The sequence below is a fragment of the Natrix helvetica genome, assembly GCF_964273705.1.
Source record: "Natrix helvetica genome assembly, chromosome: 4".
Taxonomy (NCBI): domain Eukaryota; kingdom Metazoa; phylum Chordata; class Lepidosauria; order Squamata; family Natricidae; genus Natrix; species Natrix helvetica.
The window spans coordinates 116813481-116831208 of record NC_138550.1 but is presented as its reverse complement, the minus strand read 5'-3'; the positions used below and the strand labels follow the sequence as shown (position 1 = coordinate 116831208).

Here is a 17728-nt window from a genome sequence, read left to right as displayed (position 1 = left end):
AAGATTGCATTATTACTGGAAAGATACAGGTTGATATATGAAAGCGTATAATAAAAAATTAGTTAAACTTAGTTAAATTTAGAGCATTATGTAAAAAATGAAGTGATAATGGATATGGTTAAATAATAATTGACGATAATAATGTATACATATGTAGTGGTTTGATAGGAATTAATTGGATATGAGTAGTAAATGCTGACTATGAAAGGAAGATTAGAAATTTTATGACATAAAAGCTAATAATAAAAAATTGAATTGAATTTAGTTAAACTTTTAATATTAGGTCAAAAAAATGTTATGATAATGGACATAGTCAAATGAATGTTTGATAATGATAATAACATATATTATATGTATGTATGTATGTATGTATGTATGTATCAGTGATATGCAGTCAGGGGAGGCAGGGGAGGCACAGCCTCACTGCTCTCATCATGAAAAGAAAAAAATGTAAAAGGGAAAAGGCAGGTGCTGAGGTGAGGCTAGCTAGCTGCTACCTCACTGAATGACTGCCTAACTGTTTTAAAAAGCCTCTAAAAAAGCGCCCTCTACTATGAGGCAGGAGAACTGCATGCCTCAGCTAGTCTGACTTTTTATGCGTTTTATGATCGCTCCAGCAGAGTTAAGCGAGGGTTAAAAGCCTAAAAAATCCTGAGGTAGGTGAGGCACGCAGTTCTCTTGCCTCATAGTAGAGGGCGCTCGTTCTTCCTGTGACACAACTCTTCCCTTTTTCTTCCCTTCTCGTTTGCAATACAGTGACAATAAAGGGGGAGTGCAGAGATGTACCTTCATCTCTTCATTGATTTCCCTTTTTACAGGATGAGCCAGCTTCCTGCTCCATTTCTGCCATTTTTTATTTTATTTTATTTTTTTGTTTGGTGTGAGTGTGTGTGTGTGTGTGTGGCGCACACGTGTGTGTGTATGTATCTACTTTGGTGGAGATGAAATGGCTGCTGGTATTTGAGAAAAAGCTTCCAGGGGGGAAGGTTGTGGAGAGGAAGGGAGGGAGGACGGAGGTGGCTTTTAGCACTGATTTGTTTCCCTCTCTTTTCTCTCTCTCTCTCATTCTCTCCCTTCCGCTCCCTTTCATTTCTCTCTCCCTCTCCCCCTTCTCTCTCTAATTTGTTCCCCTCTCTTTTCCCTCTCTCCCATTCTCTTCTTCCAGCTCCCTTTCATTTCTCTCTCCCTCTCCCCCTTCTCTTTCTAATTTGTTTCCCTCTCTTTCCCTCTCCCCCATTCTCTCCTTCCAGCTCTCTTTCTTTTCTCTCTATCTTTCTCCCCTTTTCTCTTTCATCTCTTTCTTGCACGTGCAAGCAAAATACCCCCAGATCACGGTGGCGGCTCAGGAAGGAGGGGAATGGGACCGCAGCTTGTGCTGAGTCTAGCGCTAAGGAGTCTCCTGCACAGCATGGCTCTTCTCCGCAGCGCAGAGAAGAAAGAAACTAACTTTCTCAGACCTATGACGAAAGCAATGGCAAGCTAGATCTCTTGCCAAGAAAACTGCGCTTTGCCACAAGGCACAAATTGGAAGCAAGTCTGATTTTTTAAAAAGAAAATAAAAGATGGCAAAAAAAAATGCATCTGAAAATAAGATTATTTATAATTTTGGATAACGTATTATATTGTCAAACTCAAAAGGTTTTTGATACTTAATTGTCATCATCATCATCATCATCATCTCTCTCTCCTCCCCCCCCCCTTGGAGGGACTGTCCTCCCTTGTGGAAAACACAACAAGGAACTCCTCGGCTCCTTGCTCCCCCCTAAATCTCTTTTTGTTGTTGTTGGCCACTGGTGGTCACCGCATATGGTCCTCGGCAATACACTCTTGCCCGCCATCCCTTCGAAACGCGCAAGGACGGGACAAAATGGCTCGGATCCTTTTATTAAAACCCCCTGTATTACAAAGGCATTTTAATAAATAGATTGTGATGATGTCACTGCCTCACCAGCCATAAACCTCACCACACGTCACTGGTTATGTATGTATGTATGTATGTAGGTAGGTAGGTAGGTAGGTAGGTAGGTAGGTAGGTAGGTAGGTATGTGCTTAATAAAAGGAAATTGGATATAAATTGTAAACAGTGATTTGGAAAGAAGGACTAGAAACTTGGTTACTAAATATTGATTTTTATTTAGAATAGGTTATAAGGATTTAATGTTATTGGATGATAATGGAAATAGCTAACGAAATGCCATTATGAGGTTATGCTTTAAACTTTGGAATATTTTATATAAAAGGACATTAAAACAATTGTGATAAAATGAAAATTGAGGTATGATGATAGTAATATCTATAAATATATTTGATTTAAAATATGATTTGATATGTATTATAGGTGATGACTGTGGAAGAGATGCACAAAAGCTTTTTGTAACCAATTGACACACTTTCTATAGTATGTAAAGAAAGAGGATTCTTTTTGTTGTATTTGTGTTTATTCAAAAAAAAAAAAAGATTCAAGATGCACTCCTTTCATTCCATTCTGGAAGGAATCCAGGAGGGGGACTTCTTGACTTCTGTAGATCTGATGGAGGCATACCTCCATGTTCTATCCGGCCAAGTCACAGGCAATTTCTGAGGTTTTGTTATGCCGGGCATCATTTTCAGTATACAGCCGTCCCGTTTGGCCTAGCATCGGCCCCAAGAACTTTCACCAAGATCATGGCAGCTCTGGCTGCATACCTCAGAATCTTACCCATTTGGATTCAATGTGGATTTAGATGATCTATTAATTCAGGCATCCTGCCGCCAACAGGCAGAAAAAGATCTCACCATGACAATCCGGGTCCTCTCAATAAACCTGGACAAATGTCATTTGATACCCACGTCAAGGCTTGTGCATTTGCAGGCAATCATAGACATGATAGCTAGACAGGTCTTTCTCTCCCAGGAGTGTCAGGACAGCCTCAAGGCCTTGGCATGCCAGGTTCGGGCAGCCAGAGTAGTACTGTTAGCGCTGCTGTCACAACTACTGGGAAAAATGATATTGTGTATTGGCATAGTGCCTTGGGCATGGTTCCATGCCAGTCCCCTCCAATGGTTTCTTCTTCTCTACCAGAGGGTGGGTTGTAGTACCTCGATGGCAAGGGTACGTGTACCTGTGGGGGTGCTTCATTCGTTCTGCTGGTGGGAGTCCCAAGGGATCAAATGGGGCTGTTTCTACAAGGAACCGGACAGACTGACGATAATGTCCGATGCAAGCCTTTTAGGTTGTGGGGCCCACTTCGGACCACAGGTGGCCCAGGGATGGTAGACACCACAGGAGTTATGCCACAACATAAACTGGCTGGAGCTCAGGGCGGCCTGCTTAGCCCTCTGGGCATTCCAGCAGGAATTTTGTGTCTTCATGTCCTCTTCCTAGCGGACAATGTGGCAGCAAATGCACACGTCAATCGGCAGGGGGATGTCTCGGTCGAAGCCCCTCATGAAAGAAGCAGAGACATTGTGCTGGTGGGCAGAGACACACCTGTTATTGATCAGAGCAGAGCACATTGCAGGAGTATCCAACTTGCGGGCAAACTGGTTGAGCACTGTTGACCAATTGGAGTGGCATCTGCATCTCAGTCTGTTCGCAGCACTATCAGAACAGTTTGGCCACCCGTTTCTGGATCTCTTCACCTCTCTATCGAACTCTCACCTTCCCAGATTCTTTGCAAGGTTCCCAGCACCAGGAATGGAAAGAATAGACATTTTATGCTGCCCATGGTACAGGGGGTCTATTTTGTGCCTTCCCCTGTTGGCCTGATTCCAGGGGTAATCAGGAAGGTGCTGTTGGAGAGGGCGGAGGTCCTGTTGGTAGCTCCCCACTGGCCCAGGCGTCTATGGTTTGTCTATCTGGTCAGCCTGTTAATCTCCAGATCTTGGAGGATTCCCCTGGAGAGAGTCACCCTCAGCTAGGGTCCCATCATCCATCTGAAGCCTCAGTGGCTCCAGTTGACCGTTTGGCAGTTGGGTGTAGGCTTCTGAAATGGGAGAAGTTCTCTAATAGGGTCATAGGGAGGATTCGGGCGGCCAGACGGCCTTCCACGACTTGGAAGATGTTCAGTGACTGGTGTGCTAAGGGCCATATAGCTCCCACGCTGTTCTCGGTGCCGGAGGTGCTGGAATTTTATCAGGAAGGCCTGGAGAAGGGGCTATCCCTGAACACCTTATGGCGACATGTAGCGGCTCTGGCTTCAGTTTTGAGATTTGGGGGTTTAAGTTCCCTCGCTCACCACCCTAGGGTACGAGCCTTCCTCAGGAGCGCATCCAATTTTAAGCTTCCAGCAGTACACCGCTACCCCATATGGGATTGCCCAGGGTGTTGCAGCCCTTACCAGGGCACCATTTGAACCCTTAAGGGAGGCCAGCCTACGTCTCCTCTTGTGTAAGGTGACTTTCTTGGTGGCAATCACATCTGCCAGATGGAGTTGGTGGCATTATCAGTGAGAAAGAACCTCTTTGTGTTTCATCTGAACAGGGTGATTCTGCGGGTGGACCCAGCCTTTCTTCCAAAGGTTAACTCCTTGTTTCACCAAGCACAGGAATTGATCTTGCCTGATTTCTGTCCTTGGTATTGACACGCCTTGGAACAGTGATGGCATAAGTTAAATGTTAGGAGGTCCTTCTGCATTGACATCTCTAGGACCACTTCCGTTAGGATAACTGAGTCCCTATTCGTATCCTTTCAGCCATCAACTCTGGGCCACAGGGTGACACCTGCCATGGTGGGTCATTGGCTACAGGCATGGATTGCCAGGGTCTATGAGCTCCAGGCTCTCTCGGTGCTTCGTGGGATCACGGCACATTCCACTAGGACTGCTGCCACAACAGCGGCCAGGACTATGCAGGCTTCTGTAGAAGAAATTTGTCGAGCGGCGAAATGGACATCTCTGGTATTGTTCATCTGCCACTAGATGATATAGACTAGACACATAGTCTTCTGTGGAGGCGGCATTCGGCAGGCATGTTCTGCAGCGTGTGCATGAGGAGACTGGGACTTAAGACCAGAATAGTCCCCGCCCGTAGGACTGCCAAAGCTTTGGTATATCCCATCCTGGACTCTCCTGTCGATCTAATGGAGAAGGGGCATGGTGTTACCCGAGATGCCCTTTCTCATGGTGTTCGACAGGAGAGTCCAGTCCCACCCGGTTGACTGTCTGGTCCAGTTTCTGGGAAGGGATAAGTTTGAACTGGAGCCAGACTGAAAGATTCCCCTCATCTTCATTGTTCCACTAGGGACCATTACCAGGGAGGCATGTCCTCAGAATTTCAACTCAGTCAATAGAGTTACGAGATTAGAGCTACCCATCCTGGACTCTCCCATCGATCACCATAAGAAAGGGCATCTCAAGTAAGACCAACGCCCCTTATCTCCAAGCAAATAAATAAACCTGACTGGTGGCAGCTGGTTGCAGCCTATATAAGAATCTGTTCTACCCCTATTCTTTTTGATGAAAACAATGTCTGATATACAGTTTATGGGTGATGTTGATATGTGGATTCTGCTTCTTGGACCTTGGGCAGGAATACATAGTGCATGCAGAGTCTTCCAGGCAAGGCTGAATTGGGCTGAGACTGGTGAAGTGGGCATCCCTACCAAAGGCCCCGTACAAAGGCCCTGCATTGTAGGTTTGAGGCTCAGAAGCAAATGGCAAACCCATTAAAGAGTCAAGGTGAAGAAGATTTTGAAAGTCAGCTTGGGCAATGGTGGCAGAGGGTATCAGCAGAGAAATACAGTAGCCTCTTCATTTTGGTCATGCTGTACGGGGAAACCAAAGGACAGAGATGGGGGGTTGGATTGGCAGATGGAGGAAGTTGAAGCAAACTTCGCAAGAAAGGTATAGGGCACTGATGGTGAACCTTTTTCTTATGATGTGCCCACTCAATCTCCCCGCACAACTGCGCATGCATGACACCCCCCTCCCCATGCACCCTAACCCTTTCCAGCCTCAAGAGGCTTTCCTGAAGCCCAGGGAGGGCAAAAACAGCCTCCCCTGTCCCCCCTGCCCCCAGAGGCCCTCCAGAATCTGGAAATGAATCATTTCTGAACTTCTGGTTGGGCCGTTGGGGCCGTTTTTTCTCTCTCCGTAGGCTTCAGGAAATCCTCCGGGTTTCAGGAGGATTTCCTTCTCCAGGCTTCAGGAACGAACTTCCAGTTGGCCCTTTTTTTGCCCTCCCCAGCCTCTGGAAGCTTTCCTGAAGCCTGGGGAAGTTGGCCAGTTGGGGCCATTTTTCACCCTCCCCAGCCTCCGGAGGCTTTCCTGGGGAATCATTATTATTATTATTATTATTATTATTATTATTATTATTATTATTATTATTATTATTATTATTATTATTATTATTTTCCCAATACAACTCATGCAAAGGGTCATCCACAACTACATTACATTTTCCACACTCATATTTGTGATTCCTTATAACTTCTTTAAACTAAACATTTTTAGTACAAATCAAAGCATTGACATATATATCACTAATGCAGTTTCCTATCTCTTCCATTGACATAATTAACACCTTATGTATTGAATACAAGTATATCAAGTATAGGTTAAACATGAATTGAAAAACATCTAATTCAAATGTATAAGCTGTGAATTTATTAATCACAGGCAAACATTGCACTTATGCCTAAGTCCTCTACCCACGCACATTATAAGACAGATAAAACTATCTTAGCTGGCTGTTGTAAATATTACTCTGCTAATTCAACAAGAAATGCTACTGCATGAATCCTTAATGCAGAACACAGCTAAAAGTGATTTTAGCAATTTTCTTCCCAAGTTAATTCAAAATGTATATCCAAATGTTCCTCTTATTTTTTTCCCCAAGCACTAGGGAGGATTATATTCAAAATCAGACACTTTTGCTGTGTGTGTGTGTATGTTTCTTGCTTCTGGTCTCCAGAGTCAGAGAGGCCGGTTGGGACCCCCAGAGGTCATCTAATCCCACCCCAGACAGCGCCCCCCACCACACATTCCCCAGCCCCACCTCCTCTGGGAAGGCTCAGGTGGGGGGGAATGCGGAGCCCCCACCCCTTCTGCTGCTCTCCCCCACCCTTCATTCTCACTCACTCCCTCTCTTTGCAGGACGGGTGGCCGCAGCGCTACTGGGACTATGAGCATGGACAGGCCATCGCCCCGAGGAGGGGAGGTCTGGCCGCCAGCAAAGGGCTTCCGCCGAGGCACCCTGTGCAGGCAAAATAGCAAGCGAGCAAGCGAAGGAGGATCAGGCAGAGCACCGAGGCCCCTTCGCCTCCCACTTTGTCTTGATGAGGTTGCTGCAGCTGCCGGGCGCGAACGGACAGAGGTAGCCAGCCCGGGCTTCCCCACCGCTCTGGCTACTTCCGTCCATCCGCGCCCGACAGCTACAGCAACCTCATCAAGACAAAGTGGGAGGGAAGGGAGGCGAAGTGGCCTCCCTTTGATCACTCGCTCCCCCCGCCCGTCCACACTATGCTAACCCTGCCCACCGCTCACTGGCTCACCAATTGGCTGGCTCACCAATCGTCCCTCCCGCCTCTAAGAGCCCTATCTATAGAAAGTCAAGCAGAAAAAAGGTAACTGTGTTTAAATAGGGCTCTTAGAGGCGGGCGGAGCGATTGGTGAGCCAGCCAATCAGTGAGTGGTGGGCAAGGCTAGCATAGTGCAGATCGAGCAGCTTCTGGATGGGCGGGGGTGAGTGAACGAACTGGTTCCGAATGGCTCCCTAGAGGCCACCTCCAGCACTCCTCTGCCGCCCCCCTTGCCTCTTACTGCCCTCCTGCCGCCCCCCTTGCCTCTTACCCCGCCTAAGCCATCCAAATGCCCCCCAGGGGGCGGGACCGCCCACTTTGGGAACCACTGGTCTAAGTTGCCAGAGAGAATGCCAGCAAGAATGCCAGCTACCTCGTTTCCACTATTTATTTTTCATTTCATTATGTCTATCAGATGAAGAAAGATAACAGAACCATATATCTAGTATATTTATGTTTTTAATTTATGCTACTACATGTAAACAATTCTATAAAGGCTGAAGTGTATTGCTTATCGGTGTAGCTGAATAATTTCATATATACAGGTGGTTATTTGTATTTCTTTTTCTTTTTTTACTTGGCAGATACATAATGAGCATATTGATGCAAGATAAATTTAGTGAACAACTATAAAATGCCCAAGTTTGGGTCAACAAAGACAGTTCAAGTTCAGAATTCTGTCAGCGATAGCACCATGGTGGAGAAACCAACTGGAAGAAAGGTATAAAAAGAAACTTAAGATTATGTTTTAGCTAATTTATGGAAATAGAATCTTTGTGAGTTAAAAATAATTAGTTGAATAAATGGATTTTAATAGTACAAAAATGAATTGCTATAGTCAAATGCTAATAAAAACTTTACTCCTTTGTTATGATATTGTTTATTGTGTTATTTTTATTTTTATAAAACATTTCAGTGTGTCATATATAATAACTGGTGAAATTGCTTGAAGGTAACTCACTGTTTCATTTAACATACTGAAGATGATATTTCATAGCATTAATTTTAAGATTTAAAACAGTAGTAATATGAAAGATGGGAAATTATAGAAACTATGACTTCCTGTTTGATCCCAACAAAAGCCATGCAGTATGAAATATTGGAAGAGGAGAAAAATAATTAAATAGTTCGAAGTTTATCTTTCTCAGGAAAGACCACTGGATTTTGGAATGGAGGCATTGCTAATTAGTCATTTCCTGTTAATGGAGGGGAGGTCTTATGTATATATAATTTCTGGAATAATCTTTCAGGAAGCTATCAAAAACAGTACCATAAAAAACAGATTAGGAATACAAGTTAAAATAGTCAAGAAAATGGTAAGTGAGCACCTGTCTACCCTAGATGAGTTTAAATTGCCAGAACCAGATGGATTACATCCTAATATTCTGAAGGAACTAGCAATCTCGGAACCATTGAACTATATTTTTCAAAGATCCTGGAGCACTAGGGAACGACCAGGAGACTGGAAAAGAGTTGATGTAGTTTCCATTTTCAAAAAAAAGGAAAAAAAATAGATCCAGGAAATCAGTCTGATTTCAATATCTGGGAAGATTCTGGAAAAGATAATTAAGCAAAGAATCTCTGAACACCTGGAGGTAAACAAAGTCATAACCAAAAGCCAACATGGGTTTGTCAAAAACAGATTGTGCCAGACAAATCTTATTGTATTCTTTGACAAAGTGATTCTTTGACAAATTAGTAGACCAGAGGAATGTTGTGGATATAATTTACTTGGACTTCAGTAAGACATTTAATAAAGTAGACCGTAACTGAATACTTGATAAGATAGAAAATGTGGGTTAGACACCATCGCCATCAGATGGATTTGTAACTGGCTGACTAACTGTACTCAACGTATAGTCCTCAATGGAACGGCATCTACATAGAGGGAAGTATGTAGTGGGGTATTCCAAGGCTCTGTTTTAGGCCCAGTATTCTTTGACATCATTATTAATTTGGATGAGGGGGTAGGTGGAAAACTCATCAAATTTGCAGACAACACAAAGCTGGTAGGAATAGCCAACCCTCCAGAAGACAGGCTTAAGATACAGAAGGATCTTGACAGACTTGAATATTGGGCGCTATCTAACAAAATGAAGTTTGATGGTGAAAAAAGTAAGAATCTACATTTAGGCAAGAAAAAACAAATGCACAGGTATAGTATGTGGTACCTGGCTCAAAAGTAGTGATTGTGAGAGAGATCTTGGAGTCCTAGTGAACAATCACTTAAATATGAGCCAGAGTATGATGTAGCTGCTAAAAAAGCCAACATAGTTTTAGGCTGCATTAACAGAGAAATAGAATCAAAATCACTTAAAGTGTTAATACCACTTTATAATGCCTTCAGGTAAGACCTTGGTAAGACTGCATCTAGTTTTGGTTACCATGCTGTAAAAGAGATGTTGAGACTGTAGAAAGAGTGCAGAGAAGAGCAACAAATATGATTAGGGGACTGGAGGTTAAAATATACAACGAACAGTTGCTGGAATTGGATATGTCTCGTTTAATGAAAAAAAGGAGTAAGGGTGACATGATGTGGCAACCCCTAGATATCTCAAGAGTTGCCACAAAGAAGAGGGAGTCAAGCTATTCTCCAAAGCACCGGAAGGCAGGACAAGAAGCAATGGATGGAAACTAATAAAAGAGAGAAGCAACCTAGAACTAAGGAGAAATTTCCTGACAGAACAATTGATCTATGGAACAACTTGATTCCAGATGTTGTGAATGCTCCAACACTGGAAGTTTTTAAGAAGAGAATGGACAACCATTTGTCTGAAATGGTATAGGGCCATGATGGCGAACCTATGGCACGCGTGCCACAGGTGGCACGCGGGGCCATTTCTGAGGGCATGTGAGGCATTGCCCTGTCAGCTCCAGTGCGCATGTGCCCGCTGGCCAGCTGATTTTCGATAGCTTTTTTTTAATCTCCGGAGGATTCTCTGAAGCTTCCAAAGGGCGAAATAAGCCCAATGCAAACCAGAAATGAGGAGAGAGCTGCCAGAACGGGGGAAAGACAAGCGGCAAGGAAAGAAGAAAAGAGGCTTCTTTCACTCAACGTGGCTGCTGTTGCCCTTTTCTCCATTTCAGTGCTATGCCATCGAGGTTGCTCCACCCACCATCGCTCAGGTCCTCGCTTCTCCCAAGCATTTCTTTGCCTACCTGATTTCCAGCTCCATCGCATTTCTTGCCATCGTGTGCAGAGAAACAAAGTTTGTGGGACTAAAAAAAAATTGATTGATTGAAGGGTTTTTTTTTATTCCCACAAACTTTGTTTTCCTGTCCAAAACGGCAAGAAACACGATGGAAAAATGCTATGAAGGGGAAATTAAATAGGCAAAGAAATGCTTGGGAGAAGCGAGGACCTGGGCGATGGTGGGTGGGGCAGGCTCCATGGAGTGGTTCTGAAATGGAGAAAAGGACAACAGAGCAGCCACCTTGAGGGGAAAAAAGCTGCTTTTTCTTCTTTCCTTGCTGCTTGTCTTTACCTCATGCAGACAACTCTCTTCCTCATGTCCCTTTGGATTGCAGCGACCAGGCAGGATCCTCTGTGCTAGCACGGGAGAGGGGGGGAAACAGAGCAGCCACCTTGAGGGAAAAAAGCTGCTTTTTCTTCTTTCCTTGCCGCTTGTCTTTCCCTGTGCCAGCAGCTCCCTTCCTCATTTGTCTATTGACTGTAGTGCCCAGGATCCTCTTTAATAGAAGGGGGGAATTTAGCAACTGGACTCACACCTGCCATAGTAAAAAGGGCTCAATATTTACACAGGAGAATGATAAGGGAAGGTTTTTTGACACAGGAGCAGACTTGAGCATCCCCCCACCCCCACCCCAATCTCTGCCCGTTTGTGGCAGAGCAACCTCTCCCCTCACTGGGTGTTAGTCAAGGGGAAGCAGCCAGAGCAGGGAGTGGCGAGGAAGCCTTGCGCAAAAATGCGCAGTCCACACAGGTTAGGGGGGGCATTAAGTTATGTGGGTGGGCACTCGAGTTCGTGTGATAGCGCGCACGCATGTGCTTTTGGCACCCGAGGCGAAAAAGGTTCACCATCACTAGTATGGGGTTTCCTGCCTGAGCAAGGGGTTGGACTAGAAGACCTCTAAGGTCCCTTCCAACTCTGTTATTCTGTCATTCTATTATTCAGGACCTAAAAATCATGATTAGACAACAGTCGAGAGAAACAGTAACAAACATTTTGATGGCTAAGATTTTGTTCATGCTAGGATTTAGGAATACTTTGGTTCTGAATAATGAAAAGGTACGTAGGAAGGTTTTGACACTGCATTATTATAGATCTGCTTAATGAAAATTGTACAAGAGTGCCAAGCTAAAATATTGACATTTAGTGTGGGAATGCTTTAGGATTCAGTTATTTGTCTCATCTTGGCTTTTGATGTCTACTGTACAAATTTTTCTCATTAATTAGATAACTGAACAGCAGTCAGTTTTTTGTTTCTGAAAAATGATAATTCTCTGGGAGCATCTCTCTTTAATATGTTAGATTAAATATATAGCAGAGGCTCCCCAATTGAAAATGCACATATATTACATTTATCAATGTTGTGTTACATAATTAAGATCTTCTGTACTCCTTTGGATTATTTTCTTCCTAGCACTCTCTTAAATAATTAATAGAGCTATTTTTTCTGTAATAAAATGAACTTTGTTTGGATCAACAGCGTGATTAAGGAACAATATCTGATAACAATTTAGCATGAACACAGAATTAATATATTTTACCTTATGAATTAATGTGTTAAATATTGTTGTAAATTGTTGCATACTAATTCTTGTGTTTGCCTGTTTCAAAAGACTAATATATTGTTGTAATAAAACATATGTTTATAGTCTACTGAGTATAAATAAGAAAAATTCAATTGAGGTTTTTAAGACTGACTGTGCCAAAATTGCAAAAACTTTCTGTTTGTAGGTATAGCGTGTTTTATTGCTTCTGCATTATGTAACTCAGAGATTAAGAAGAAATAATCCTTTTAAGTCACTTTTTGTTTGAAAAGAATAGGGGTTCTCTCCAGGGATGGGTTTCAAAATGTTTACTACCGGTTCGATGGCATGGCTAGATGGGAGGGGGGATGACTGAGTGGGCGTGACCAACTTGATGTCACTCACGCCCACTCAGTCACATGATCCCCTCACCGTGTCATGCCAACCAAAAAGGTGGTGAAAGTTTTGACCGAGTGGCGGCTGGCTGGCTCGCTGAAAAAAAAGAGAAAACGGTAGTCAGCATTTCAAACTAAAAGCAGCGTTTCCCGATGTACGGGCTACTGCTGCGTGAGCCTTCCTGTCAATTTCACAAAGCCAGTCGCTCCTACCTGAATTAGCTCTCCACGTGTGTGGGTGGCCAGATCTGAATGCTGGACCGGTGATCCAGCGCCCTGCGAGGCAGCTGCAAAGAACCGACGCCCCCTCGCTCGCAGCTGTAAGCAATTTATTAAATTTGAATTTTTTGTGTATTTTGGATCCAAATCAACCAAATTGAACTAATTAATTATAATTTCTCTAAGGTCTTATGCTAATAAAGAAATTATCAGCCTATTTGGACCATAGACTGAGAGGAACTGGGCAAAAGAAGTAGAGGCATGGCTGCAACACTTTCTCTCAGTCTATGGACCAATCAGCACTGATAACAGCCCAACTGTAGCACCTCCCACTCCCCATCATGGAGAATATGAAGTCACATATGTGTTGGTTTAAATAGGCACATAGATGCTTGTTTCTTCAGATTGGCCTTTTAAAAAAATATAGTCTAAAATATTTACCTGTATTTTTGAAGTATAACACACATCTTTTCTCCCCCCCAAAAGAGGGTGAAAATTTGTGTGTGTCTTATACACCGAATGTAGCCCCACCCACCCCTACCAGAGTCCAAAAATGCGAGGCATGGAGGCAGCGATGGTCTGTGGCAATCCCTGCAGCCTGCAACAGCTGATTGGGGCTATTCTGGCAGTACAATTCATTGCCAATCAGCTGTGCTGAATCGGGCTGCAATAAGTGCTGAAGCTGACCTGGCTGGTCAGAGTTTGCAGCAGCAATCACATTCAGAAAGCCCAGTAACTGATTCAGCAGGATTCTAAATAATAATAATATACAATACATTACCAAAAGCAGGTTTTCCAAGATAATAGTAAATACAAGCAAAAGTTCTTGGCTAAGCCAAGCTTCTTCCTGTCTCCTTGTTGCTAACCCAGCAAATTTTAGAGTCCAAATAGCCCTCATTGGCTGACTTAGTTGCTATGCCTATTCATTGGCTGACCTTGTTACCATGTGTCAGCTGAATACCATGGATGCTGGTAGGCAGAGGCAGAATTTTTTTTGTTCTTATTTTCCTCCCCAAAAACTAAGGTGGGCCTTATACTCCGGAGTGTCTTATACTCCAAAAAATACGATATCTTATTTATATAGTTAATAGAATCAACTGATTGGTAAGTGATTTACACTGCTATATGTAGAGGTATTGAAATGTTTCAGTACTATTATGCATTTGTAATTGTTTCCCTGTCATGTTTTATTCTTATCTTGTGATAAATTTCTCAGACCACTAATTTATTTTGAGCTGATCTCATTAGATATAAAAAGTACTTTTTGAGGAAGTAGTGGTAGTTGTGCATGATTTACAGACTGAAAAACATGAAATGAGCATTCAGAATTCCATCATAATTTACCTTATGAGCCCTGCATGTGCCTTTACAGACAAAAAAGATGGAATATAATCAGATCCATATTTCAGAAAAAAGCAGGAAGCCTATTTAATATAACCTTTATTTTAAAAATTCTGAGAGTCAGTAATAGCTATTCTTAAATATAAACTGAAAATAATGAGAAGGAATTGACTTAACTTATTTAAAAACAGAACAGTATTACATTAACTGCACATTGAGGTCAAGATTATTAAACTGGAAGCAGATTTAATTATAGCACTACAATGTATTGGATTATTGATAAGGGAGAACAAGTACTGTGGTGCTGCAACATATGTAACTTCAGGACGGGGTCATATATATTTTAAAGGTGGTGTCATAACTTTGAGCCATCACTAAATGAACCATCAAAACTCAAGAACTGTTTGTCTAAAATTGATTTATTTGATCAAGATTAATATGTATATGAGGTTGCTTCTGGTAGCATTTAATATTTTTTTAATTAGGACTAAATGAAAAGATTTTAATAGTTTGTTTAGGGGAAGATTTTAAAAAAATGGAAAGAAGATATTTGTTTTTTGTATTTAAAAGAAAGTAATTTTTGTGTTAAAAGGAAAAGAATACAATATTGGTTTATTTGATTAAAGGTAAAATATGTGTTGCTACTTCTGATAACTCTTAGTAGGTTTTTACTGACATGTTTTATAACAAAAAGCCTTATCATTTAGTCTTAATCAGTAAAAACCCACTAAGAGTTATCAGAATCTAAGTCAAGATTAGATTAAGTGTGATTTCCTCTATTTCATACAAATCTTTTAAAATAGTTTGCTCTTGTGCATTAATATTGTATGTTTAGTAACTATAAATCTTTCTGTTATACTATAGCATGTCTTTTTGATTTATTCCTAATAGTAACTCCAGTTCTATTAAGCATGACGACCTCTGTCTTGGATTTTCTATAAGAGACCACCAAAATTAATAATAGAGATTTCTATATTATCAGTTTGAAATGGCATTCATTTCATAATAATATGATAATGGAATATTATCAGTTTGAAATGGGATACTAGTAATGGTATCCTCTTTTCTTCACTACTGGTTTGGTAGCGGGAGCACGCATGTCTGGGCATGTGCAGAAGGTCCGTGATGATGTCTTGGTGGGGGTGGAGGGGACGGAGGCTTGCGCCATTGCCACTACCAGTTCGCCCGAACCGGTGTGAACTGGCAGAATACCACCTCTACATCCTGCTTGTTGAGTTTGAAGTTTTGCTTAAAATTCTTAATTACTGTGTAAGTTCCTAAATAGGTGATAGGAAAAGAAAAACCAAGTGCATTTTAACTTTCATTGAATTAGGTTACTGTGTAGATAATCACTTTATTAATTCATTTAATTTGTACTCTACCACAATTAAATAATTAACAAAAGTTTCAGTGGGAAAAGCTTGTGCACTTACATTTTTGCTACTCTAAAATAGGATGTTGGAGAGAAAGATAAAATGTAATCCACTGTTTTTCCCTATGGGTGCATATATACACAGAATATGTTTGTGTACTATATGTTTTGTATTTAAAAGTACACTTGATTATATGCACAATCAGTCACTGTATTTTTTTGGAGTATAAGATGCACCGGAGTGTAAGACGCACCAAGATTTTGAAGAGGCAAATTTTAAAAAAAGTTTTTGCACTCTGCAGACCTCCCAAAAAAACACCTGTTTTTCGTGAAAACGGGCCTGGTTTTTTTTTTTCAAAAAAGGCATGAATAGCCTTTAGGAGGCTTGTAGAGTGCTCTTGGGGGGGGCAAAATTCAGCAAAAAACGGCCTATTTTTTGCTCATTTCTGCCCTCCCCAACCCCCAGGAGCATTCTACAAGCCTCCTAAAGGCTCTGCACTGCCATTTTGGTGAAGGGGGCAGGGTTTCGGGAGGCAAAAAATGATGTATTCAATATATAAAAAGCACCCAGATTTTCAGCCTCTTTTTTTAGGGAAAAAGGTGCGTCATACTCTGAAAAATATGGTACCCAGGTGCCCTCTGTAGTATATTATATAAGAACACACAAGCTGTCATACCTGAAGGGTTCAGTTGTAGTTGTAGGAATCAGTTTACTATATCCTATTGATTTTTTTCCTTTTTCCTTTAATAAAACATTTTGATATGTTGATCAAACTAATAATTTGTTCTAGATTTTTTTTTGAAATAGGGAAATTTGGAATAGCTTATTTATTGCATAAATCTGTTTATTCTAGCTCAGTTTTGCACAATAACTATTTTATTTTTATCTATAAAAATAGAAGATATCAGGCTCTTTAGCATTTTGTTACAACTATGTTTACAAAGGTTTCACAATAAAGTTTAACAATCTTACTGAAATGGTTTAAATTAAAGAACAGTTTACAGGGGAAACTATTGTTGGTTAGTTGAATTGAAGCCTTCAGTGAATGTGTTTATTTTGTTTATTGTCAGTCTTATGCAAACATTGTACTTATAACAGTATATTTTACCTTATATAAGAGCAAGGACAAGATTGCTTCTTACAGCAAAACTGCAAAAGTGGATAGAAGTGATGCGGGAAAGGACATGAAAGAAAAATCTTCCATGAAACGTAAACTTCAGTTTAATGTTAGTCCACCCAGAAATGAAGATCGAAATTCAGATACAGGTAGAGCTCTTTTTGTTTTATTTTCTCTTTTCATCTTGCTTGTGATAATTTTATTATTTGGTTTGTCACCAAATATGAAAATTAATAGTGAAATAATAGTAAAATATCCCATTTGCTAGCTATTACTCCAGCACTCATTTTCTTAAAATATAAGAGAAGCTTCAAAATATTCAATTTGTACAATTCATAGCAATTCTACCTGCTATGCATTTGTTTTACCCTAACCAATTATGTATTTAAATAAATTGATACCCATAAATATCAATGGTGAACTCAATTGCTAATTGTAAGTTGGCAGAAAAAAGAATAAAATTTATAAAGAGCATAATCAGATATTTGTCATGAAGTAATGTATCGATATGTAAATATAGAGGACACAAATTATTTACATATAAGCATCTTTAAATCCCACTTATTTAAAATATATATTTAAATGCATCTTTAAATCTCTCAATTAAAGAGTCTTAAATGTTCATTTGGACAGATGATGTACTCAGAAATTATGTGGATATGCACTCTATTGCTTAAATTACATATTCCATTGTTTTAAAATAACTGATGATCATGGTCTTTTAGATTTTGTATTTTCAGTGAATGGTAAATCTAATTTTCAAGATGTGTTTGTGCTTGCCTGATCTTTTAGCAATGTTAGTGTCTAAGGGAAAATAGCAACATTTAAGTTCAGAATATATGTATACTTCTAAAGCACACTTGATTCTTTGTTGACTTAATTAATATATAAAATGAGTCAAGCTTGTACATACCGTAGGATAAATCAGCTGTCCCTAAGCTTTCTGGCTCTGTGGACTGGCAGTGGCGGGGATGGGAGAGGAGATGGTTTTGTGCATGCTCCTGCCATTTGTACAAATGGAGCTTCACACACTCACGCTCTTGCCTGCCACTTGCCTGGCTCCCTTCCCAA

The 17728-nt window shown here is 41.2% G+C and overlaps 1 protein-coding gene across 9 annotated transcripts in view; it reads left to right on the top strand.

Moving 5' to 3' along the window:
* ANKRD12 (ankyrin repeat domain 12) overlaps positions 1-17728 on the top strand; it is a 75329-nt gene that overhangs the window by 26908 nt on the left and 30693 nt on the right. For 8 of the 9 annotated variants that reach the window (XM_081952773.1, XM_081952779.1, XM_081952778.1 and 5 more), the window contains 2 exons: positions 8083-8219; positions 16659-16806. The exons of the other annotated variant lie outside the window; for it this stretch is intronic. In XM_081952773.1, the coding sequence (XP_081808899.1) occupies positions 8133-8219; positions 16659-16806 (235 nt within the window). In that variant the 5' untranslated portion in view covers positions 8083-8132. The remainder of the gene's footprint in view (positions 1-8082; positions 8220-16658; positions 16807-17728) is intronic. 9 annotated transcript variants of the gene reach the window in all.